This window comes from Bombina bombina, chromosome 1 (genome assembly GCF_027579735.1).
Source record: "Bombina bombina isolate aBomBom1 chromosome 1, aBomBom1.pri, whole genome shotgun sequence".
Classification (NCBI taxonomy): Eukaryota; Metazoa; Chordata; class Amphibia; order Anura; family Bombinatoridae; genus Bombina; species Bombina bombina.
In genome coordinates this window covers 216169655-216197233 of record NC_069499.1, presented here as the reverse complement: position 1 = coordinate 216197233, position 27579 = coordinate 216169655, and the positions used below count along the sequence as shown (strand labels likewise).

Here is a 27579-nt window from a genome sequence, read left to right as displayed (position 1 = left end):
AGATTCTACGTTGATATGTGCTCCGCAGCAAGTTGGAGCCCGGTTTTCCTCTCAGCGTGCAGTGAATGTCAGAGGGATGTGAGGAGAGTATTGCCTATTTGAATGCAGTGATCTCCTTCTAAGGGGTCTATTTCATAGGTTCTCTGTTATCGGTCGTAGAGATTCATCTCTTACCTCCCTTTTCAGATCGACGATATACTCTTATATATACCATTACCTCTGCTGATTCTCGTTTCAGTACTGGTTTGGCTATCTGCTATATGTAGATGAGTGTCCTGGGGTAAGTAAGTCTTATTTTCTGTGACACTCCAAGCTATGGTTGGGCACTTTGTTTATAAAGTTCTAAATATATGTATTCAAACATTTATTTGCCTTGACTCAGAATGTTCAACTTTCCTTATTTTCAGACAGTCAGTTTCATATTTGGGATAATGCATTTTGATTTGACCATTTTTTCTTACCTTAAAATTTGACTTTTTCCCTGTGGGCTGTTAGGCTCGCGGGGGCTGAAAATGCTTCATTTTATTGCGTCATTCTTGGCGCGGACTTTTTTGGCGCAAAAATTCTATTTCCGTTTCCGGCGTCATACGTGTCGCCGGAAGTTGCGTCATTCTTTGACGTTATTTCGCGCCAAAAATGTCGGCGTTCCGGATGTGGCGTCATTTTTGGCGCCAAAAAGCATTTAGGCGCCAAATAATGTGGGCGTCTTATTTGGCGCGAAAAAATATGGGCGTCACTTTTGTCTCCACATTATTTAAGTCTCATTTTTTATTGCTTCTGGTTGCTAGAAGCTTGTTCTTTGGCATTCTTTCCCATTCCTGAAACTGTCATTTAAGGAATTTGATCAATTTTGCTTTATATGTTGTTTTTTCTCTTACATATTGCAAGATGTCTCACGTTGCATCTGAGCCAGAAGATACTACAGGAAAATCGCTGTCAAGTGCTGAATCTACCAAAGCTAAGTGTATCTGCTGTAAACTTTTGGTAGCTATTTCTCCAGCTGTTGTTTGTATTGATTGTCATGACAAACTTGTTAAAGCAGATAATATTTCCTTTAGTAAAGTACCATTGCCTGTTGCAGTTCCCTCAACATCTAAGGTGCAGAATGTTCCTGATAATATAAGAGATTTTGTTTCTGAATCCATAAAGAAGGCTATGTCTGTTATTTCTCCTTCTAGTAAACGTAAAAAATCTTTTAAAACTTCTCTCCCTACAGATGAATTTTTAAATGAACATCATCATTCTGATTCTGATGACTCCTCTGGTTCAGAGGATTCTGTCTCTGAGGTTGATGCTGATAAATCTTCATATTTATTTAAAATGGAATTTATTCGTTCTTTAATTAAAGAAGTTCTAATTGCTTTAGAAATAGAGGATTCTAGTCCCCTTGATACTAATTCTAAACGTTTAGATAAGGTATTTAAAGCTCCTGTGGTTATTCCAGAAGTTTTTCCTGTTCCTAATGCTATTTCTGCAGTAATTTCCAAAGAATGGGATAAATTGGGTAATTCATTTACTCCTTCTAAACGTTTTAAGCATTTATATCCTGTGCCGTCTGACAGATTAGAATTTTGGGACAAAATCCCTAAAGTTGATGGGGCTATTTCTACCCTTGCTAAACGTACTACTATTCCTACGTCAGATGGTACTTCGTTTAAGGATCCTCTAGATAGGAAAATTGAGTCATTTCTAAGAAAAGCTTATCTGTGTTCAGGTAATCTTCTTAGACCTGCTATATCTTTGGCTGATGTTGCTGCAGCTTCAACTTTTTGGTTGGAAACTTTAGCGCAACAAGTAACACATCGTGATTCTCATGACATTATTATTCTTCTTCAGCATGCTAATAATTTTATCTGTGATGCCATTTTTGATATTATCAGAGTTGATGTCAGGTTTATGTCTCTAGCTATTTTAGCTAGAAGAGCTTTATGGCTTAAAACTTGGAATGCTGATATGGCTTCTAAGTCAACTTTACTTTCTATTTCTTTCCAGGGTAACAAATTATTTGGTTCTCAGTTGGATTCCATCATTTCAACTGTTACTGGTGGGAAAGGAACTTTTTTACCACAGGATAAAAAATCTAAAGGTAAAAGTAGAGCTAATAATCGTTTTCGTTCCTATCGTTTCAACAAAGAACAAAAGCCTGATCCTTCATCCTCAGGAGCAGTTTCAGTTTGGAAACCATCTCCAGTCTGGAATAAATCCAAGCCAGCTAGAAAGGCAAAGCCTGCTTCTAAGTCCACATGAAGGTGCGGCCCTCATTCCAGCTCAGCTGGTAGGGGGCAGGTTACGTTTTTTCAAGGAAATTTGGATCAATTCTGTTCACAATCTTTGGATTCAGAACATTGTTTCAGAAGGGTACAGAATTGGTTTCAAGATAAGACCTCCTGCAAAGAGATTTTTTCTTTCCCGTGTCCCAGTAAATCCAGTAAAAGCTCAAGCATTTCTGAAATGTGTTTCAGATCTAGAGTTGACTGGAGTAATTATGCCAGTTCCAGTTCAGGAACAGGGGATGGGGTTTTATTCAAATCTCTTCATTGTACCAAAGAAGGAGAATTCCTTCAGACCAGTTCTGGATCTAAAAATATTGAATCGTTATGTAAGGATACCAACGTTCAAAATGGTAACTATAAGGACTATCTTGCCTTTTGTTCTGCAAGGGAATTATATGTCCACAATAGATTTACAGGATGCATATCTGCATATTCCGATTCATCCAGATCATTTTCAGTTCCTGAGATTCTCTTTTCTGGACAAGCATTACCAGTTTGTGGCTCTGCCGTATGGCCTAGCTACAGCTCCAAGAATTTTTACAAAGGTTCTCGGTGCCCTTCTGTCTGTAATCAGAGAACAGGGTATTGTGGTATTTCCTTATTTGGACGATATCTTGGTACTTGCTCAGTCTTTACATTTAGCAGAATCTCATACGAATCGACTTGTGTTGTTTCTTCAAGATCATGGTTGGAGGATCAATTTACCAAAAAGTTCTTTGATTCCTCAGACAAGGGTAACCTTTCTGGGTTTCCAGATGGATTCAGTGTCCATGACTCTGTCTTTAACAGACAAGAGACGTCTAAAATTGATTGCAGCTTGTCGAAACCTTCAGTCACAATCATTCCCTTCGGTAGCCTTATGCATGGAAATTCTAGGTCTTATGACTGCTGCATCGGACGCGATCCCCTTTGCTCGTTTTCACATGCGACCTCTTCAGCTCTGTATGCTGAAGCAATGGTGCAAGGATTACACGAAGATATCTCAAACAATATCTTTAAAACCGATTGTTCGGCACTCTCTAACATGGTGGACAGATCACCATCGTTTAATTCAGGGGGCTTCTTTTGTGCTTCCGACCTGGACTGTAATTTCAACAGATGCAAGTCTCACGGGTTGGGGAGCTGTGTGGGGATCTCTGACGGCACAGGGAGTTTGGGAATCTCAGGAGGTGAGATTACCTATCAATATCTTGGAACTCCGTGCAATTTTCAGAGCTCTTCAGTTTTGGCCTCTTCTGAAGAGAGAATCGTTCATTTGTTTTCAGACAGACAATGTCACAACTGTGGCATACATCAATCATCAAGGAGGGACTCACAGTCCTCTGGCTATGAAAGAAGTATCTCGAATTTTGGTTTGGGCGGAATCCAGCTCCTGTCTAATCTCTACGGTTCATATCCCAGGTGTAGACAATTGGGAAGCGGATTATCTAAGTCGCCAAATGTTGCATCCGGGCGAATGGTCTCTTCACCCAGAGGTATTTCTTCAGATTGTTCAAATGTGGGAACTTCCAGAAATAGATCTGATGGCGTCCCATCTAAACAAGAAACTTCCCAGGTATCTGTCCAGATCCCGGGATCCTCAGGCGGAGGCAGTGGATGCATTATCACTTCCTTGGAAGTATCATCCTGCCTATATCTTTCCGCCTCTAGTTCTTCTTCCAAGAGTGATCTCCAAGATTCTGAAGGAATGCTCGTTTGTTCTGCTGGTAGCTCCAGCATGGCCTCACAGGTTTTGGTATGCGGATCTTGTCCGGATGGCCTCTTGCCAACCGTGGACTCTTCCGTTAAGACCAGACCTTCTATCACAAGGTCCTTTTTTCCATCAGGATCTGAAATCCTTAAATTTAAAGGTATGGAGATTGAACGCTTGATTCTTGGTCAAAGAGGTTTCTCTGACTCCGTGATTAATACTATGTTACAGGCTCGTAAATCTGTATCTCGAGAGATATATTATAGAGTCTGGAAGACTTATATTTCTTGGTGTCTTTCTCATCATTTTTCTTGGCATTCTTTTAGAATACCGAGAATTTTACAGTTTCTTCAGGATGGTTTAGATAAGGGTTTGTCCGCAAGTTCTTTGAAAGGACAAATCTCTGCTCTTTCTGTTCTTTTTCACAGAAAGATTGCTATTCTTCCTGATATTCATTGTTTTGTACAAGCTTTGGTTCGTATAAAACCTGTCATTAAGTCAATTTCTCCTCCTTGGAGTTTGAATTTGGTTCTGGGAGCTCTTCAAGCTCCTCCGTTTGAACCTATGCATTCATTGGACATTAAATTACTTTCTTGGAAAGTTTTGTTCCTTTTGGCCATCTCTTCTGCTAGAAGAGTTTCTGAATTATCTGCTTTTTCTTGTGAGTCTCCTTTTCTGATTTTTCATCAGGATAAGGCGGTGTTGCGAACTTCTTTTGAATTTTTACCTAAAGTTGTGAATTCCAACAACATTAGTAGAGAAATTGTGGTTCCTTCATTATGTCCTAATCCTAAGAATTCTAAGGAGAAATCGTTGCATTCTTTGGATGTTGTTAGAGCTTTGAAATATTATGTTGAAGCTACGAAATCTTTCCGTAAGACTTCTAGTCTATTTGTTATCTTTTCCGGTTCTAGGAAAGGCCAGAAAGCTTCTGCCATTTCTTTGGCATCTTGGTTGAAATCTTTATTTCATCTTGCCTATGTTGAGTCGGGTAAAATTCCGCCTCAGAGAATTACAGCTCATTCTACTAGGTCAGTATCTACTTCCTGGGCGTTTAGGAATGAAGCTTCGGTTGACCAGATCTGCAAAGCAGCAACTTGGTCCTCTTTGCATACTTTTACTAAATTCTACCATTTTGATGTATTTTCTTCTTCTGAAGCAGTTTTTGGTAGAAAAGTACTTCAGGCAGCGGTTTCAGTTTGAATCTTCTGCTTATGTTTTTCGTTAAACTTTATTTTGGGTGTGGATTATTTTCAGCAGGAATTGGCTGTCTTTATTTTATCCCTCCCTCTCTAGTGACTCTTGTGTGGAAAGATCCACATCTTGGGTAGTCATTATCCCATACGTCACTAGCTCATGGACTCTTGCTAATTACATGAAAGAAAACATAATTTATGTAAGAACTTACCTGATAAATTCATTTCTTTCATATTAGCAAGAGTCCATGAGGCCCGCCCTTTTTTTGTGGTGGTTATGATTTTGTATAAAGCACAATTATTCCAATTCCTTATTTTATATGCTTTCGCACTTTTTTATCACCCCACTTCTTGGCTATTCGTTAAACTGAATTGTGGGTGTGGTGAGGGGTGTATTTATAGGCATTTTGAGGTTTGGGAAACTTTGCCCCTCCTGGTAGGAATGTATATCCCATACGTCACTAGCTCATGGACTCTTGCTAATATGAAAGAAATGAATTTATCAGGTAAGTTCTTACATAAATTATGTTTTTCCACGTAACAAACCGACTTCCGGTTTCAGTTAACTTCCGGTAGAATGGCGATATCAGACATCCGGTACCAGACACTGATTACGTGTCCAGTAAGTCTTGAACTGCCAAATTATATTTTAGGGTTATCAGCACAATGAGTCTTTAATGAGGGAATTATACAATACAAAATTTGGGCTATAATATCATAACAAATGGAGATATCAGATATCGGAACCACATATCCGGTCAAATTCTGTTTTCTATGTCACAAACCGACTTCCGGTTTCAGTTAACTTCCGGTAGAATGGCGATACCAGACATCCGGTACTAGACACTGATTATGTGTCTAGTAAGTCTTTAATTGCCAATTATTATTTTTAGGGATATCAGCACAATGAGTCTATAATGAAGGACTTATATAATACAAAATTTGGGCCATAACATCATAATAAATGTATATATCCGATACCGGAACCACACATATCCGGTCTATCTTATACTTCCGGGTCCAAAGGTTAATTTTTGGCGCAAGTTTTTTGGCGCAATTGAGAAATTTGGCGCAAATTTCATAAACCAAACAGGTATAAAACAAGCAGTCTCACCAACCATATATCAGTCTTGATAAAGGCCCTATTGGTGGGCCGAAACGCGTTGGCATATATGGTGAGTTTTATTTCTACTTGTGTAAACGTATTTTAAACGATACTGCTCTATGTTGCATTTTTCTTTTTCCACAGGGATTGGATCGTCTTATATTTTTATATAATCATTGTTTTTCACATCAAGTATTTTTAAGAAATTGGTCAGTTGGATTTCCATTTTGTCAGCTGTTCACAGTTTGATTTATAAACACAGGTTGCATTTTTTCTTTCTAACATTGGACATCACATTATCACTGATAAAAAAAAAATTTTTGGATTTAATTTTTAATTTAATATCTGAACTTGGATTTTCGATTTTTTATATTTGACTTTTTTGATTTTTGGATATAACTATTGACTTTATTTTGGACACTTTCTGATTTTTCACGAGGGGATTCACACATTTTTATCACATTTTTATCAGGTTTCAACACCATTTTACATTATTTTTCAAAGGATTATTTTTCTCAATCGAATCACGAAGACATCCTTCACATATATGTTCTTATCCTAGGTCACACGACCCTTCCCCATTGCTGTTTTTACGGCATTATTTCTGTATTTTACTGTATTTCTGCATCTTTCTAACTTCACCAAAATTAATTTTATCATATAACAGATCGTAAAATTGATTTTATCATATAAACAGTCCACCATTGATTGTTTTTAATTGTTTCTAATTGTTTATTTATGAAGTAATATGGATCCATATACTTTTATGCTTTTTTAATCTGTTTTCATCTATAGACACCAAGCTATTGCCTTAATAAATTTGTTAATTTTAATGCTACAATAAACTTGTAAATTTTATCTATTTGGGCTCTTTGTGCTGGTACACCTAACGCCACTTTTAGTTCATACCCTTATTAGACTTAGCCTTTCAATAGGCGCTCCTAACACACAACTATTCCTTTAAACTCCCTCTTGGGTATCTAGAGACCCTATCGTTATAGGAGCTTAGGTCTTGTAAGTTAGCGCCGTCGGAAAGACCACATACCACTATTAAAACTAAAATGCTGGCAGAAAATCAAGTTACAATACGGGTTAAATTAAAGGATTACTTTCTGTTATAATTTTTAAGCTAAACTACTTGCATATTAAAGTTAATAAACATTAATTAAAACCTACTGACCTATATTTTCTCCAAAACGAAGTTTCATAACGTTCTAAAAGTTATATGTTTTATTCGCCGATGATGTCATGTTATCTTGCCCACTATTTTCAGCACTGCGTGTTCAAAATACTTAAACCAATAACTTTGTGTTTAAAGCGCCATTTTGAAACCTAGGTATTGTAAACGGATTAGTACAGAGCAAAGGATACCCACGGAGTGGGTTTGGAAAACAATTAAATTTGCAGACAAGATTTCTGATATACGGTAGAGATATTTTAATGAAATGCTATTGATAAAAAGCGTATTTGGGGTAGTTAGTTAGTAACAGGCATACAAAATATTTACTTACAGTGGCCCTTTAAGGAAACCCTAGGTGAGTAGTAGAATTAACCCTTATTGGCTCTAAATAGCGTTGTATGTAAGCTATGTACCCACAGAGGGTGAAATCAAGAAATTGATTAGGGAACCCCAATTGGTAATAAATATTACTCTGTTAAAACCATTATACTATAACAAAGATTAATTCTTATATTTGCGTGGGAATATATACCTAAATAATTGAATTGAAATATTCTAAATTTCGAGTTAGCTGCTTAATCTTCGTATAATACCCAAATAGTACAAGTTAGAATATTACACTTGTGAAATATCAAATTGTGTAGCCTTTTACTGCTGTCTGCTTAAATCCTAGCCGTTATTGGTGCGGTCTGTTTCACTGCTAATTAGAGATCAGAACTTCCATGTATAATATGGTAAATTGGCATTGATCACTGTATTTAAAGAAAGGTATGTTACAAACGTTTATTATGATAACTTTGTTCACAAAATTAGTATACTATGTATCACACACTCGATATTAGGAGTGTAATAGTATTGTAGCAACTGTGGTACTGATAGTATGTCATTTAACTTGTGGCACATGAAATTCAGCCTAATATAGTGCCGTTTGCTCAAATGATTAGTGTACACTGTGCCACCATTTTATTATTAGGAGAATAAACTAAATATTGATATGACAATTGTGATGCTAATAATATACCCCTCTAAATGAACTACTAGTAATTGTGAACGTCCTGGGTTAATCACCGTATAGTAGTTCTGTTCAAGTGGTTAGTATACAGTGTACTGCACATTAGAAATTCAGAAGTGATAGCTGAATGTTAATATAGCAACTACGGTGCTGATGTTATATCAATTTAGCTGTACTAATGGTGATTTAAGATCGCAACCGGTTAGAGCAGAAAAATAGAATACACAAATTAAATTAATACTCAACAGATTCCATAGCATTAGAAGTTAATGGTTCTAAGTCATAAAGGATTTATCATAAGCGCTTGTACATCTATACCGATTCCTGTGTCTCTGCTTAGTGCTACGAGTCACAATTATAAATACTCGGTATGCTAAATGCGGTTATGTTATCCACTATTATCTCAGTACATAGGCTCTACTAGTACCCTAGTGTTTAATTATTCTAATATATTTTAACTGCCAGCAAGTATGTTTTTAAAAATTCAACAGAGCTCCCATTAGCCCGATCTCCTCCCTTGACATGTTTCCGGCTTTATCAAAAGGCGAGGTGCCGCGGCGGCTTTTTATGACGATTGGTCCGCCTCCTTAGTTAGTATACAGCCAATCATTAGCCCTCTAAGTCGGGCTGTTTTGAAAATGACAGACTTGTATATTGAACATATAGCGTATGCCTATCTAGTAAGTAACGGAATGTCACATTATTTATTAGTTCAAACGGATATATTAGTATTGGTATTTTATAGACTATAGTTGTTAGAATACTATATTTGTTCCATCAGCTAGTAAATTAATATTGAAATAAAGCTAAAAGGTGATTATTGCAGTGATCTATTGTGAATGTGAGATGTCACAGATCTTGTGTATGTAAGATTCACAAATTATCTATGTATGTGTTTTAATTTGTGTGACTTTTTTTCCAACTCCAATTCATTCAAGGGTCTTATTTGAGTGCTTATATAGTAATATTCACCTCCTGGTCAGCAGGAGGTGGTAAAGAGCACCACAGCAAAGCTGTTAAATAGCTCCTCCCTTCCCTCCCACTCCAGTCATTCTCTTTGCCTACGTTAGTGATAGGATGTGGTAAAGTGAGGTGTTAGATAAGATTCTTCAATCAAGAGTTTATTATTTTTAAAGTAGTTCATGATTTGCTGCTTTGTCCAGGGTATAGCCGTAGTCCATATCAGTCTCTACAGTAGAGCTTTGGTGGCTTTAGAGCAAAGGGAACTTGTGGGACATAATTCTCACTGCGCCTCCCATATATTTCTGCTGCCCTAACCCTGAAAACCTGAGGAATACTTATTCAGGAATTTATTTTTCTTTACAGGTCCATGTGGGGGATAAGACCCCTCAAACCTGGTGAACTGTCTTAGCTGTCAGGCAGATATATGAGGTAAGTGCTTTGTTATTTTCCTAGGACACTGAAAGGAAAAGGAGCACTTTACTATTTATTAACACTATATAAAGGGCTTATATACTCAGAGTCTGAGAGAACAAGACAGCATTTTTGCAGGCACTGGGGCTGGGAGATAAGCTTTGAGGGCTGGTGGTTTCTTGGCATTAGTGTTTAATTTAAAACTACGTCATTGCAGGAGTCTTTACAGTTAGCCAAGCCCACGATGGGCGGATCTCCTGTATTGCGCGCTTTTTCACTGTGCCTCTATCTAAACTCACAGTTCAGACTGGATACGAGCCGGATGGTTTGCTCTGCCTAGAAGTGCTTGTTTTTGACTAAAAAGAATAACAAGCGTTTCTAGGTTTGGAGGGTAGCTGAAGCGGTTATTTATCGAGTCCGGATTGCTGGCTAGGAGTGAGAGTTACTCTCCGGTCTTGCAGTAAGGCAGGCACCTCAGCAGAGCTGCTTAGGTGTAGGGTGTCCTTTTTTGTTAATATATGGTTGTTTAAACACATTTTTGCAACTCACAGTAAAAATGGTCACACTTTTAAAGATACAGTAACGTTTTTTTGCATAAAAATTTATTTTGTCCAAATTACATTTTTATTGCCCAATTATACTATTGTGATCAGTATGGACCAAGTAGACTTGCAAAATGTTACTTGCTCCTTGTGTTTTGATGCAAATGTGGAACCACCTATCCCTTTCTGTCCCTCATGTATTGAGAGGACTAGGGAAAAAAATTCCTGAGAAAAACTTTTAAAAAGTTGATGTTGACCAAGAGTCTAATGACGAGATTCAAGGTATGCCGCTGCTTTCTCCCCAAGCGTCCCAAATTTTACCACCCGCACAAGCAGTGCCCTGCATTTCTACTCTAGCTCCCGCTGGAGTTACCTTAAAAGACAAAGCTTCTCTTATGTCTTCTACAATTTCTGATGCATTGTCTGCTTTCCCAATGTTGCAGGGCAAACATAAGAGGAAATTCAGACATTCAGTAAGTTCTGATGCAGTTGTTGCAATTTTGGATATACCCTCCCGAGGACACGAAGAGGAGTGTACTGCTGTAGTATCTGAGGGTGAAATCTCAGATTCAGAAAGTGCTTTGCCTCTGACGGATTCGGAGGTTGTAACTTTTAGATTTAAACTAGAACACCTTCGCCTATTGCTTAGGGAGGTTTTGGTTACGTTGATTGTGACTCAAACAGTTGTGGTTATCCCTGAGAGGTCTAGTAAATTGGACAGATACTTTGAGGTTCCTTCTTACTCAGATGTATTTCGAGTTCCAAAGACAGCTTCGGACATTATTACTAAGGAATGGGAGAGACCAGGCATTCCCTTTTCTCCCTCTCCTATTTTCAAGAAGATGTTACCCATAGCTGACTCTTTTAAGGAGGCTTGGCAAACAGTTCCTAAGGTGGAAGGGGCCATTTCCACCTTAGCCAAGAGAACTACTATTCCCATAGAGGATATTTGTGCTTTCAAGGACCCTATGGATAAGAAGTTAGAGGGTCTACTTAAGAAGATTTATGTTCACCAGGGTCTGCAATAGCAACCAGCTACGTGCATTGCTACTGTCACTAGCGCGGCGGCCTATAGGTTTGATGCACTTTCTGAGTCTCTCAAGACTGAGACTTCCTTGGAAGAGATCCAGGACAGGATAAAGACTCTGAAGCTTGCCAATGCCTTTATTACGAATGCTTCCCTTTAAATTATTAAACTGGGAGCTAAGATTTCAGGTTTCTCTATTGTAACCCGCAGAGCATTATGGTTGAAACCTTGGTCTGTGGATGTGTGTTCCAAGTCTAAGCTTCTGGCTATTCCTTACAAGGGGAAGACCTTGTTTGGACCTGGCCTAACGGAAATTATCTCTGATATCACGGTAGGTAAGGGTCATCTTCTTCCTCAAGATTAGAGAAACAAACAGAAAGGACGACAGAGTAATTTCTGTTCCTTTCGAAACTTCAAAGGAAATTCTTCCTCTTCCTCCTCTAAGCAGGAACAATCTAAACCTGCATGGAGACCTAACTAGTCTTGGACTAAGGGAAAGCAGTCCAAAAAGCCTGCTATTGAATCCAAGACAGCATGAAGGGCATGCTCCCGATCCGGGACCGGATCTTGTAGGGGGCAGACTTTCCTTCTCTCAGGTTTGGGTTCAGGATGTTCAGGATTTCTGGGCAATACAGATTGTGTCCCAGGGATACAAACTAGAGTTCAAAAGTTTTCCTCCCAGAGGCAGGTTTCTTCTTTCAAGATTATCTGCAAACCAGACAAAAAGAGAGGCGTTCTTACATTGCGTAAGAGACCTCTCCGCCCTGGGAGTGATTTTTCCTGTTCCAGTACTGGAACAGGGTCAGGGTTTTTATTCTAATTTGTTCGTGGTTCTCAAAAAGGAGGGAACCTTCAGACCAATTTTAATCCTCAAGAGTCTAAACAAATTTCTAAGGGTTCCGTCCTTCAAGATGGAAACTATTCTTTCCATTCTTCCCTTAATCCAGGAGGGTCAATTCATGACAACTGTGGATTTAAAGGACGCGTACCTACATACATGTTCCTGTTCACAGGGATCATCACAAGTTCCTAAGAATTGACTTCAAGGACAAACACTTCCAGTTTGTGGCTCTTCCTTTCGGGCTGGCCACTGCTTCTAGAATTTTCACAAAGCTTCTGGGGTCACTGTTGGCGATGCTTCGGTCACAATGCTTTGGGGTAGCACCTTATCTGGACGACATCCTAGTCCAGGCGCCATCCTTTCAACAAGCAACACCAACATGGTGATATATTTTCTGAGAACTCACGGGTGGAAGGCTCAGTGTATGGAGGTAATCGGGCTGATGGGGGCGGCAATGGACATCATCCCGTTTGCTCTTTTCAATCTCAGACCTCTGCAGTTAAGCATGCTCAGACAATTGAACGGAGACTATGCGGACTTGTCTCCTCGAATAACTCTGAACCAGGAGACAAGGGACTCTCTTCAATGGTGGTTGTCTCTGGATCATCTCTCCCAGGTAACATGCTTTCGCAGACCATCTTGGGTGATTGTGACAACAGCGCCAGCCTTCTGGGGTGGGGAGCAGTCTGGGGCTCCTTAAAGGCTTAGGGAGTTTGGACTCAGTCAGAGTCTAATCTTCCTATAAACATTCTGGAACTGAGAGCGGTCTACAATGCTCTCCTGGCCTGGCCTCAGTTAGCCACGGTCCAGTTTATCAGGTTCCAGTTGGACAACATAACTTCAGTGGCTTACATCAATCATCAGGGAGGAACGAGGAGTTCCTTAGCGATGATAGAGGTAACCAAAATAATCCAGTGGGCAAAGGTCCACTCTTGTTGCCTGTCGGCAATCCACATCCCAGGGGTGGACAACTGAGAGGCAGATTTTTTGAGCAGGCAGACCTTTCATCCGGGGGAGTGGGAACTCCATCCGGAAGTGTTTTCCAACCTGATTCTGAAGTGGGGTCAGCCGGATCTCATGGCATCTCGACAGAATGCCAAGCTTCCAAGATACGGGTCGAGGTCCAGGGACCCCCAGGCGGAACTGAAATGGCCAAAGAGGGACACTTTCTCCCTGTTAACAGAGCTCCATTGACCCCCCCCCCCCCCCCACACACACACACACACACACACACACACACAGGTACTATAGAACATATCCTATGAGAGGACACACACACATATTTACACAAACATAAATATTTACACACACATACATATTTACACACATACATACAAACATATTTACATACACATTTTTATACACACACATACACACACTCTGATTAGTCCTTCCCAGTAACCTATATACAGACATAGACGCCTCATCCCCACTGATCTACTGTGTACTAGTTACAGAGTGCTCCAAAGATTCCTATTCCTACTTCTTTTACTCTACAGGATATGGCGGCAGTAATGTCTAACACCCTTACAGAGGTGCTGTCTAAACTGCCAGGTTTGCAAGGTAAACGCAGTAGGTCAGGTTTAGAGACAAATGCTGACCCTTCTGATGCCTTAGTGCCTATTTCCGATGCCCCTTCACTATGCTCTGATTTGGGGGTTAGGGATTTTATGTCTGAGGGAGAATGTTCAGAATCAGGGAACCCAATTCCTCATATTGACTCGGACACTCCGTCCTTTAAATTTAAATTAGAACACCTCCGCCTGTTGCTCAGGGAGGTTTTGGCAACTCTAGACGATTGCGATCCTATCACAATTCCCCCAGAAAAATTGTGCAAGATGGATAAATATTTAGAATTGCCTTCTTACACGGACGTATTTCCAGTTCCTAAGAGGATTGCGGAAATTGTTAAGAGGGAATGGGATAGACAAGGTATATCGTTTTCCCCCCTTACTAATTTTAAGCAAATGTTTCCAATATCTGATACCATGCGGGACTCCTGGCAACTTGTCCCTAAGGTAGAAGGAGCTATTTCCACGCTAGCAAAGCGTACAACAATTGCCATTGAGGAAAGTTGTGCTTTCAAAGACCCCATGGATAAAAAAATTAGAGGGTCTTCTAAAGAAATTGTTTGTCCAACAAAAATTCTGGACAGAATTAGGGCCCTTAAGTTGGCTAACTCTTTTATTACCGACGCTGTTTTTCAGATTGCAAAATTAGCAGCAAAAAATGCAGGTTTTGCGATTTTAGCTTGCAGAGTGTTATGGCTAAAGTCTTGGTCTGCTGACGTATCGTCTAAATCTAATTTTTTATCTATTCCCTTCAAGGGTAAGACCCTATTTGGGCCTGAACTGAAGGAATTCATTTCTGACATTACTGGAGGTAAGGGACATGCCCTGCCTCAGGACAAATCCCTTAAGACAAGGGGTAGACAAATAATATTCGCTCCTTTCGAAACTTTAGAGGTGTTTCCTCAACGCCCGGTTCCTCTGCTAAGCAGGAAGGGAACTTTACTCCATCCAAGTCGGTCTGGAGACCTAACCAGGCCTGGAATAAAGGTAAACAAAAGCATGAAGGGGCAGCCCCCGATCCGGGACCGGATCTAGTAGGGGGCAGACTTTCTTCCTTTGCTCAGGCTTGGGCAAGGGACGTACAGGATCCCTGGGCATTAGAAATTGTGACCCAGGGATACCAGCTGGAATTAAAGGATTGTCTTCCCAGGGGAAGATTTCATCTTTCTCGCTTGTCTGTAGACTAGACAAAAAGAGAGGCGTTTTTACGATATGTAGAAGTCCTTTACACCATCAGTGTAATTTGACCAGTTCCAAAACTGGAACATTGGCAGGGTTTGTTTTTTTTTAAGGAAAAATTGTTTATTTCTTTCATGTAATTAGCAAGAGTCCATGAGCTAGTGACGTATGGGATATACATTCCTACCAGGAGGGGCAAAGTTTCCCAAACCTCAAAATGCCTATAAATACACCCCTCACCACACCCACAATTCAGTTTTACAAACTTTGCCTCCGATGGAGGTGGTGAAGTAAGTTTGTGCTAGATTCTACGTTGATATGCGCTCCGCAGCAAGTTGGAGCCCGGTTTTCCTCTCAGCGTGCAGTGAATGTCAGAGGGATGTGAAGAGAGTATTGCCTATTTGAATGCAGTGATCTCCTTCTACGGGGTCTATTTCATAGGTTCTCTGTTATCGGTCGTAGAGATTCATCTCTTACCTCCCTTTTCAGATCAACGATATACTCTTATATATACCATTACCTCTGCTGATTCTCGTTTCAGTACTGGTTTGGCTTTCTACAAACATGTAGATGAGTGTCCTGGGGTAAGTAAATCTTATATTCTGTGACACTCTAAGCTATGGTTGGGCACTTTGTTTATAAAGTTCTAAATATGTGTATTCAAACATTTATTTGCCTTGACTCAGAATGTTCAACTTTCCTTATTTTTCAGACAGTCAGTTTCATATTTGGGATAATGCATTTGAATTAATCATTTTTTTCTTACCTTCAAAAATTTGACTCTTTTTTCCCTGTGGGCTGTTAGGCTCGCGGGGGCTGAAAATGCTTCATTTTATTGCGTCATTCTTGGCGCGGACTTTTTTGGCGCAAAAATTCTTTTCCGTTTCCGGCGTCATACGTGTCGCCGGAAGTTGCGTCATTTTTTTGACGTTATTTTGCGCCAAAGATGTCGGCGTTCCGGATGTGGCGTCCTTTTGGCGCCAAAAGCATTTAGGCGCCAAATAATGTGGGCGTCTGATTTGGCGCTAAAAAATAAGGGTGTCGCTTTTATCTCCACATTATTTAAGTCTCATTTTTTATTGCTTCTGGTTGCTAGAAGCTTGTTCTTTGGCATTCTTTCCCATTCCTGAAACTGTCATTTAAGGAATTTGATCAATTTTGCTTTATATGTTGTTTTTTCTCTTACATATTGCAAGATGTCTCACGTTGCATCTGAGTCAGAAGATACTACAGGAAAATCGCTGTCTAGTGCTGGATCTACCAAAGCTAAGTGTATCTGCTGTAAACTTTTGGTAGCTATTCCTCCGGCTGTTGTTTGTATTGATTGTCATGACAAACTTGTTAAAGCAGATAATATTTCCTTTAGTAATGTACCATTGCCTGTTGCAGTTCCCTCAACATCTAAGGTGCAGAATGTTCCTGATAACATAAGAGATTTTGTTTCTGAATCCATAAAGAAGGCTATGTCTGTTATTTCTCCTTCTAGTAAACATAAAAAATCTTTTAAAACTTCTCTCCCTACAGATGAATTTTTAAATGAACATCATCATTCTGATTCTGATGACTCTTCTGGTTCAGAGGATTCTGTCTCAGAGGTTGATGCTGATAAATCTTCATATTTATTTAAAATGGAATTTATTCGTTCTTTACTTAAAGAAGTACTAATTGCTTTAGAAATAGAGGATTCTGGTCCTCTTGATACTAATTCTAAACGTTTGGATAAGGTATTTAAAGCTCCTGTGGTTATTCCAGAAGTTTTTCCTGTTCCTAATGCTATTTCTGCAGTAATTTCCAAAGAATGGGATAAATTGGGTAATTCATTTACTCCTTCTAAACGTTTCAAGCAATTATATCCTGTGCCGTCTGACAGATTAGAATTTTGGGACAAAATCCCTAAAGTTGATGGGGCTATTTCTACCCTTGCTAAACGTACTACTATTCCTACGTCAGATGGTACTTCGTTTAAGGATCCTTTAGATAGGAAAATTTAATACTTTCTAAGAAAAGCTTATCTGTGTTCAGGTAATCTTCTTAGACCTGCTATATCTTTGGCTGATGTTGCTGCAGCTTCAACTTTTTGGTTGGAAACTTTAGCGCAACAAGTAACACATCATGATTCTCATGATATTATTATTCTTCTTCAGCATGCTAATAATTTTATCTGTGATGCCATTTTTGATATTATCAGAGTTGATGTCAGGTTTATGTCTCTAGCTATTTTAGCTAGAAGAGCTTTATGGCTTAAAACTTGGAATGCTGATATGGCTTCTAAATCAACTCTACTTTCTATTTCTTTCCAGGGTAACAAATTATTTGGTTCTCAGTTGGATTCTATTATTTCAACTGTTACTGGTGGGAAAGGAACTTTTTTACCACAGGATAAAAAATCTAAAGGTAAAAACAGGGCTAATAATCGTTTTCGTTCCTTTCGTTTCAACAAAGAACAAAAGCCTGATCCTTCATCCTCAGGAGCAGTTTCAGTTTGGAAACCATCTCCAGTCTGGAATAAATCCAAGCCAGCTAGAAAGGCAAAGCCTGCTTCTAAGTCCACATGAAGGTGCGGCCCTCATTCCAGCTCAGCTGGTAGGGGGCAGGTTACGTTTTTTCAAGGAAATTTGGATCAATTCTGTTCACAATCTTTGGATTCAGAACATTGTTTGAGAAGGGTACAGAATTGGTTTCAAGATGAGACCTCCTGCAAAGAGATTTTTTCTTTCCCGTGTCCCAGTAAATCCAGTAAAAGCTCAAGCATTTCTGAATTGTTTCAGATCTAGAGTTGACTGGAGTAATTATGCCAGTTCCAGTTCCGGAACAGGGGATGGGGTTTTATTCAAATCTCTTCATTGTACCAAAGAAGGAGAATTCCTTCAGACCAGTTCTGGATCTAAAAATATTGAATCGTTATGTAAGAATACCAACGTTCAAGATGGTAACTGTAAGGACTATCTTGCCTTTTGTTCAGCAAGGGAATTATATGTCCACAATAGATTTACAGGATGCATATCTGCATATTCCGATTCATCCAGATCATTATCAGTTCCTGAGATTCTCTTTTCTGGACAAGCATTACCAGTTTGTGGCTCTGCCGTTTGGCCTAGCTACAGCTCCAAGAATTTTTACAAAGGTTCTCGGTGCCCTTCTGTCTGTAATCAGAGAACAGGGTATTGTGGTATTTCCTTATTTGGACGATATCTTGGTACTTGCTCAGTCTTTACATTTAGCAGAATCTCATACGAATCGACTTGTGTTGTTTCTTCAAGATCATGGTTGGAGGATCAATTTACCAAAAAGTTCATTGATTCCTCAGACAAGGGTAACCTTTCTGGGTTTCCAGATGGATTCAGTGTCCATGACTCTGTCTTTAACAGACAAGAGACGTCTAAAATTAATTACAGCTTGTCGAAACCTTCAGTCACAATCATTCCCTTCGGTAGCCTTATGCATGGAAATTCTAGGTCTTATGACTGCTGCATCGGACGCGATCCCCTTTGCTCGTTTTCACATGCGACCTCTTCAGCTCTGTATGCTGAATCAATGGTGCAAGGATTACACAAAGATATCTCAATTAATATCTTTAAAACCGATTGTTCGACACTCTCTAACGTGGTGGACAGATCACCATCGTTTAATTCAGGGGGCTTCTTTTGTGCTTCCGACCTGGACTGTAATTTCAACAGATGCAAGTCTCACAGGTTGGGGAGCTGTGTGGGGATCTCTGACGGCACAAGGAGTTTGGGAATCTCAGGAGGTGAGATTACCAATCAATATTTTAGAACTCTGTGCAATTTTCAGAGCTCTTCAGTTTTGGCCTCTTCTGAAGAGAGAATCGTTCATTTGTTTTCAGACAGACAATGTCACAACTGTGGCATACATCAATCATCAAGGAGGGACTCACAGTCCTCTGGCTATGAAAGAAGTATCTCGAATTTTGGTTTGGGCGGAATCCAGCTCCTGTCTAATCTCTGCGGTTCATATCCCAGGTATAGACAATTGGGAAGCGGATTATCTCAGTCGCCAAACGTTGCATCCGGGCGAATGGTCTCTTCACCCAGAGGTATTTCTTCAGATTGTTCAAATGTGGGAACTTCCAGAAATAGATCTGATGGCGTCTCATCTAAACAAGAAACTTCCCAGGTATCTGTCCAGATTCCGGGATCCTCAGGCGGAGGCAGTGGATGCATTATCACTTCCTTGGAAGTATCATCCTGCCTATATCTTTCCGCCTCTAGTTCTTCTTCCAAGAGTAATCTCCAAGATTCTGAAGGAATGCTCGTTTGTTCTGCTGGTAGCTCCGGCATGGTCTCACAGGTTTTGGTATGCGGATCTTGTCCGGATGGCCTATTGCCAACCGTGGACTCTTCCGTTAAGCCCAGATCTTCTGTCTCAAGGTCCTTTTTTCCATCAGGATCTGAAATCCTTAAATTTAAAGGTATGGAGATTGAACGCTTGATTCTTGGTCACAGAGGTTTCTCTGACTCTGTGATTAATACTATGTTACAGGCTCGTAAATCTGTATCTAGAGAGATATATTATAGAGTCTGGAAGACTTATATTTCTTGGTGTGTTTCTCATCATTTTTCTTGGCATTCTTTTAGAATACCGAGAATATTACAGTTTCTTCAAGATGGTTTAGATAAGGGTTTGTCTGCAAGTTCCTTGAAAGGACAAATCTCTGCTCTTTCTGTTCTTTTTCACAGAAAAATTGCTATTCTTCCTGATATTCATTGTTTTGTACAAGCTTTGGTTCGTATAAAGCCTGTCATTAAGTCAATTTCTCCTCCTTGGAGTTTGAATTTGGTTCTGGGGGCTCTTCAAGCTCCTCCATTTGAACCTATGCATTCATTGGACATTAAATTACTTTCTTGGAAAGTTTTGTTCCTTTTGGCCATCTCTTCTGCCAGAAGAGTTTCTGAATTATCTGCTCTTTCTTGTGAGTCTCCTTTTCTGATTTTTCATCAGGATAAGGCGGTGTTGCGAACTTCTTTTGAATTTTTACCTAAAGTTGTGACTTCCAACAACATTAGTAGAGAAATTGTGGTTCCTTCATTATGTCCTAATCCTAAGAATTCTAAGGAGAAATCGTTGCATTCTTTGGATGTTGTTAGAGCTTTGAAATATTATATTGAAGCTACTAAATCTTTCCAAAAGACTTCTAGTCTATTTGTTATCTTTTCCGGTTCTAGAAAAGGCCAGAAAGTTTCTGCCATTTCTTTGGCATCTTGGTTGAAATCTTTAATTCATCTTGCCTATGTTGAGTCGGGTAAAACTCCGCCTCAGAAAATTACAGCTCATTCTACTAGGTCAGTTTCTACTTCCTGGGCGTTTAGGAATGAAGCTTCGGTTGATCAGATTTGCAAAGCAGCAACTTGGTCCTCTTTGCATACTTTTACTAAATTCTACCATTTTGATGTATTTTCTTCTTCTGAAGCAGTTTTTGGTAGAAAAGTACTTCAGGCAGCGGTTTCAGTTTGAATCTTCTGCTTATGTTTTTCATTAAACTTTATTTTGGGTGTGGATTATTTTCAGCAGGAATTGGCTGTCTTTATTTTGTCCCTCCCTCTCTAGTGACTCTTGTGTGGAAAGATCCACATCTTGGGTAGTCATTATCCCATACGTCACTAGCTCATGGACTCTTGCTAATTACATGAAAGAAAACATAATTTATGTAAGAACTTACCTGATAAATTCATTTCTTTCATATTAGCAAGAGTCCATGAGGCCCGCCCTTTTTTTGTGGTGGTTATGATTTTGTATAAAGCACAATTATTCCAATTCCTTATTTTATATGCTTTCGCACTTTTTTATCACCCCACTTCTTGGCTATTCGTTAAACTGAATTGTGGGTGTGGTGAGGGGTGTATTTATAGGCATTTTGAGGTTTGGGAAACTTTGCCCCTCCTGGTAGGAATGTATATCCCATACGTCACTAGCTCATGGACTCTTGCTAATATGAAAGAAATGAATTTATCAGGTAAGTTCTTACATAAATTATGTTTTCTGTTTAAAACATACATGTGCCAAAAAAAAATACAATGATCATTTGCAAAACAAAGATTAAAGGCTTAGGCCTTGTGTTAAATATAGAGTCCATACATATCTCAGATAAGTGAGTCCATAAGGAGTTCAATAGAGTCCAAACTGTAGAACCCCTTTGAAAGATGAACCAGTAAAGTTCCCAACATTGAGGGCCTTGCATTTTCACAATTTTTCCTTCTTTTTTGTAACAAAATAACCAAAGTAAACTAGTAACAATAAACATTGAACAGTTATAATTTCCATGTGTGTCCATTAATTCTTGGTCGAAGCATATCTTTGTGTTTTCATCTAAACAAATACATCTGGTATCAACACAATATGACATTAAGGAGTATTAACATCTAAGCCTGGAATGTGAAAGTCCGTGACAACCCATAGAACACAACGTCATCTTAGGAAAGTAGAGGGATTCGTCTTGAGTAGTCTGTATGTAGTTGATTAGTGTATACAAAGGAGTCGTGGTAGGGCCCTAAGTGGGTCTAGAATCCCACAGAAACAATATCTCTGCATGAGTGTCTAATTTGTTTATTAAAAGATAGTGATATCTTTCCAGCTTGAGATTGAGTTGTATCTCTTGTATCCACTCAGCTTGGGAGGGAATTTATTCTTTTTTCCACAGTCTTGGAATTAGTTGATTTGCACTGTTAATCATTATTTGTAGTAGTTTATAGTGTAGTTGTGAGTTAAGTTTGGGGTATTTGTGGAACAGGTAGATAGTCGGGTCGTGAGGCATCGAAGTGCCAATGGTGTTTTGTATATATGGTATAATAGATGTCCAAAATGCTTGAATTTTAGGACAGGCCCACCAAATATGGAATAGCGTGCCCTCTTCCCTACACTGTCTCCAGCAGCGGTTAGAAGAACCAGGAAAGAGATGCTTGAGTCTCTGTGGTGTGAGATACCACCTAGTTAATAATTTCATGTTGGTTCATTGGCAGGGTTTTTATTCAAATCCCTTCGTGGTTCCCAAAAAAGGAGGGAACCTTCAAACCAGTTTTAGATCTCAAGTTTCTAAACAAGTTTCTCAGAGTCCCATCGTTCAAGATGGAGACCATTCGTACGTTATTACCAATGATCCAGGAGGGTCAATACATGACCACTGTGGATCTGAAGGACGCGTACTTTCACATTCCTATTCAGAAGGATCATCATTAGTTCCTGAGGTTCGCCTTCCAGGACAAGCATTATCAGTTTGTGGCTCTTCCCTTCGGGTTGGCCACGGCTCCCAGGATCTTCACAAGGGTTCTAGGGTCACTTCTGGCGGTTCTCAGACCGCGAGGTATAGCAGGGGCGCCCTATCTGGACGATATCTTGATCCAGGCGTCAACCTATCTTCTGTCCAAATCTCACATGGACATCGTGTTGTCTTTTCTAAGAACTCACAGTTGGAAAGTGAACGGGGAAAAAAGTTCACTAGTCCCTCTAACAAGAGTTCCATTCCTGGGTACTCTACTAGGTTCAGTAAACATGAAAGTGTTTCTGACGGAGGTCAGAAAATCAAAGACCCTTCACCAGCCAACAGTGGCGCAGTGTATGGAAGCTATCTGCCTAATGGTAGCAGCAATGGACATTGTGCCGTTTGCTCGCTTTCATTTCAGACCACTACAACTGTGCATGGTCAGGCAGTGGAATGGGGATTATGCGAATTTGTCTCCTCCAATAAATCTGGACCAGGAGACCGGAGATTCTCTTCAGTGGTGGTTGTCTCAAGACCATCTGTCCCAGGGGATGTACTTTCGCAGGCCATTTTGGGTTGTGGTAACGACGGACGCCAGCCTGCTGGGCTGGGGTGCAGTCTGGAATTCCCTGAAGGCTCAGGGTGTGTGGACTCAACTACCGATCAATATTCTGGAACTGAGAGCGATATTCAACACGCTTCAGGCGTGGCCTCAGTTGGCTGCGGCCAGATTCATAAGATTCCAGTCGGACAACATCACGACTGTGGCGTATATCAATCATCAGGGGGGAACAAGGAGTTCTCTAGAGATGATAGAGGTATCAAAAATAATCCGATGGGCGGAGTCTCACTCTTGCCATCTCTCTGCAATCTACGTCCCAGGAGTAGAGCACTGGGAAGCAGATTTCCGAAGTCGTCAGACTTTTCATCCAGGGGAGTGGGAACTCCACCTGGAGGTGTTTGCTGCTTTGATTCTTCAATGGGGCACACCGGAATCGGATCTGATGGCATCTCGACAGAATGCCAAACTTCCTCTTTACGGGTCCAGATCAAGGGACCCCAAGGGGGCACTGATAGATGCTCTAGCAGTACCTTGGTCGTTCAACCTGGCTATGTGTTGCCACCTTTTCATCTCCTGCCACCTGTGATTACAAGAATCATACAGGAGAGGGCTTCAGTGATTCTAATAGCTCCTGCGTGGCCACGCAGGACCTGGTATGCGGATCTAGCGGACATGTCATCTCTACCTCCGTGGTAACTACCATTGAGGAAGGATCTTTTCATCCGAGGTCCGTTCCTACATCCAAATCTAACTTCTCTGCAACTGACTGTCTGGAGATTGCACGCTTGATTTTATCAAGGCGAGGATTCTCTGAGTCGGTCATTGATTTTTATTGGTGCGAATCCAGAGGTTATTCATGGAGTAAAGTTCGGATTCCTAGGGTTCTGCCCTTTCTCCAAGAAGGATTGGAGAAAGGTCTTTCAGCTAGTTCCTTAAAGAGACAGATTTCTGCTTTGTCCATTTGCTTCATAAGCGTCTGGCAGATGTTCCAGACGTTCAGACCTTTTGTCAGGCTTTAATCAGAATCAAGCCTGTGTTTAAACCCATTGCTCTGCCATAGAGTTTGAATTTAGTTCTTGAAGTTCTTCAAGGGGTTCCATTTGAACCTATGCATTTCATAGATATTAAGCTTCTATCTTGGTAAGTTCTGTTTTTAGTAGCTATCTCTTCGGCTCGAAGAGTTTCTGAATTATCTGCTTTACAGTGTGACTCACCTTATCTTGTTTTCCATGCGGATAAGGTGGTTTTGCGTAATTCCTTCCTAAGGTTGTTTCTAATAGGAATGTCAATCAGGAAATAGTTTTTCCTTCTCTGTGTCCTAATCCTCCTTCCAAGAAGGAACGTCTGTTGCACAACCTAGATGTGGTTCGTGCTTTAAAGTTCTACTTACAAGCAACTAAAGATTTCCGTCAAACATCTTCATTGTTTGTTGTCTATTCTGGAAAGCGGTGAGGTCAAAAGGCTATGGCAACCTCTTTTTTCGGCTGAAAAGCATCATCCGTTTGGCTTATGAGACTGCTGGCCAGCAGCCTCCTGCAAGGATTACTGCTCACTCTACTAGAGCAGTGGCTTCCACATGGGCTTTTTAAAATGAGGCTTCTGTTGCACAGATTTGTAAGGCGGCGACTTGGTCTTCGCTTCATACTTTTTCCAAATTTTCCAAATTTGATTCTTTTGCTTCTTCAAGGCTATTTTTGGGAGAAAGGTTCTACAAGCAGTGGTGCCTTCCGTTTAGGTACCTGTCTTGTCCCTCCCTTCATCCGTGTCCTAAAGCTTTGGTATTGGTATCCCACATGCATTGGATGAATCCGTGGACTCGATACATCTTGCAAGAGAAAACAAAATTTATGCTTACCTGATAAATTTCTTTCTCTTGCGATGTATCGAGTCCACGGCCTGCCCTGTATATTTAAGACAGGTAGTATATTTTGTTAAAAAACTTCAGTCACCTCTGCACCCTATAGTTTCTCCTTTTTCTTCCTAACCTTCGGTCGAATGACTGGGGGGTGGAGTTAGGGGGGGAGCTATATAGACAGCTCTGCTGTGGGTGCTCTCTTTGCCACTTCCTGTTGGGAAGGAGAATATCCCACAAGTATTGGATGAATCCGTGGACTCGATACTTCGCAAGAGAAAGAAATTTATCAGGTAAGCATAAATTTTGTTTTTGTGAAAAATACTTGCAGCTTTAATTTTATTAAGCTCCTTAATATATTAAAACATTTATATCATATCACCTCTTTCCCTTCTATCCTCTAAACTATACATATTTAGGTCATTGAGCCTTTCTGGGAAAGTTTCATGGAATTACCCTCCTAACCACTATGAGGAGGTGAACACACTGCAACATACCAGGACTTTAAATAAGGGCCTAACTTGTCATCTGTAATAAAAAAAATTCTGCTGACCTTACTGCAATACTGCATTGTTAACCAAATTTCAAATCATCTTAGATGATAATTCCTCTTCTGTAACAATCATTAAATTGCCATTGAGTCTGTACTTAACGTTTTTATTTTTCTGGTGTTAAACTTTAGAAAATCCTAGTCCTGACCCTCTAATTTTTTTATATCATTTTATTTGGTCCCCCCCCAAAGAGACTTTTAATTAGCCCCCAGGATTGGGTGGGGTCTCCCCTTATTGCTTACATATGCCAAACAGTCTAATTGGTAGGTATGGGAGAAAATTCAGATTTTGTTTTGGATTTATGCAAACAAATGGCGAATATGACTGCAGGTAGCGGCATTTAGCGTTTTTTCCACTCTAGATATATCAGTGTGATCTGTGCAAATTCAGGTCTCTGTGTGTTGCACTTTCACAATGATATATCTGGCTCCAAAAATAGCTGAATGCTGCCACCTGCAGCCATAGTCAGCATTCGTTGTGCATACGAATTCCGAATCTGAATTTCCTCCTATGCCTCAATTGTTATCTAGTTGCTATAGTAAAAATCAGAATAAAACAGAATGCAAATGAGCTCTATATTTAACTATTCAATTACCGTAGTTCACAACTCAGGTCTACCACCTTCTGAAAAAAACTCAATATCCTTATTTGTTTGATTCTTTTTTAGCTTGATCCCTTTTTAGATAAGACATAAAGGGACAGTCAACTCGATTTTATTTATTGTTTAAAAAGATAGATTATCCCTTTATTACCCATTCCCCAGTTTTGCATAACCAATATGGTTATATTAATATAATTTAAACCTCTGTAATTGCTTTGTATCTAAGCCTATTTTGACAGCCCCCTAATCACATGGCTATTTATTTATTATCTATTGACTTGCATTTTAGCTAATTAGTGCAGTGTCAGTCACAGTTCCACGGGAGAGAGCACAATGTTATCTTTATCGCCCACATGAATTAGCAGTCTCTTGTTGTAAAAAGCTAATAAAAAAAAAGCATGTGATAAGAGGCTGTCTGTAGTGGCTTAGAAACAGGCAGAAATTTAGATGTTTAAATGTTATAAAGTATATTAATATAACAATGTTGACTGTGCAAAGCTGGGGAATGCTTAGTAAAGACGGTATCTATCTTTTTAAAGAATAACAGTTTTGGTGTTGACTGTCCCTTTAAAGGACCATAATTGTCGGGGGGGGGGAAATACATGCTCTAATCCGTTAGAGCATATTGTTTTACAATTATTGACCCTGCTCCACTGTGTATTTAACTTCCACAAAGGGGTTAAACACACTATAGAAGTGCTACTTGCGACCTGTGGTGCTTTGTTGTTTCCTGAGCGTAACTAGTGCTGCTGACTGGATCAGCGGAAGGTTCCGTTCAGGACCAGCAGTGCACCACAGCACTTCTACTGGAGGTTAAACACAATAATTAATTAGAGCAAGGGTGATGGTTATAGAATGACATGGTCTAATGGATTAGAGCATGCAGTTTTTTTTATTATTATGGCTTTTTAATGAGTTAAGTAAGAAAGCATGGAGTATGGATTTTTTACTAAATGTAGGAAACAAGGAACAGACCCTGGAAATTATATTAGATGGAGAACAAAAAACTGCAGGAAATGTCAGAGGTAAATAAACACCACACATTTTCTTTCTTTTAGCTACAGCAGCAAAGTGGATTTGCTGAAGATTCTTGTTGCAGCTTCTTACCAACACATTCCTTCTCTTGATGAAATTATAAGACCAGCTGCAGTTACAAGACTACGAAATCGTCTTTTGGAGGCAGAGTATTACAACTTAGCAATAGAGGTACGTTATAATTGAAATATGAAATCTATGTGGAGAAATAAAGTTTTTATTTCTTTCCTAAGATATGGTGAGTCAGCGGAATCATCAATTACTAGTGGGAATATCACTCATGGCCAGCAGGAGGCGGCAAAGAGCACTACAGCAAAGCTGCTATATGTCACTTCGCTTACCCATAATCCCCAGTAATTCTCTTTGCCTGCGATGCAGGTGGAGGTGAAGATTTGGAAAATTTAAATTTAAAAGGAACATTTATTTATGAACTTTTTTTGTTCTGTATTATATCCTTTGATGATTCTTTGATGTCAGAGCTTTTTTTGGTGCTTTTCTTCACTTCCTGTAGAGTGGGGTGCGCATATTTCAGATGGCTCTGCTGTTTAGAAGGCTTCTTGCTGTTTTTGCTTCTCTGGAATCCGGCTTGTAAACAGATTGTTTTTTTCCTCAGTTTGCTGCGGGTTGCAGGACAGGTAGGACACCTCAGTAATTCTGCTGAGGTGTAGAGTGTTGCCTGGGGTATGTTTTTCTTGATCTGGTAAATATCTTTATTGGTGTGAATCCAGAGGCTACTCTTGGAGTATAGTCAGGATTCCTAGGATTTTGTCTTTTC

At 39.8% G+C, this 27579-nt stretch overlaps 1 protein-coding gene across 1 annotated transcript in view; it reads left to right on the top strand.

The window, feature by feature from the left end:
• The window catches only part of ZFYVE26 (zinc finger FYVE-type containing 26), a gene marked incomplete at its 3' end in the record, with an annotated part of 634764 nt that overhangs the window by 476149 nt on the left and 131036 nt on the right, over positions 1-27579 (top strand). The window contains 1 exon segment of the mRNA XM_053697844.1: positions 26828-26975. Within this exon segment, the coding sequence (XP_053553819.1) occupies positions 26828-26975 (148 nt within the window).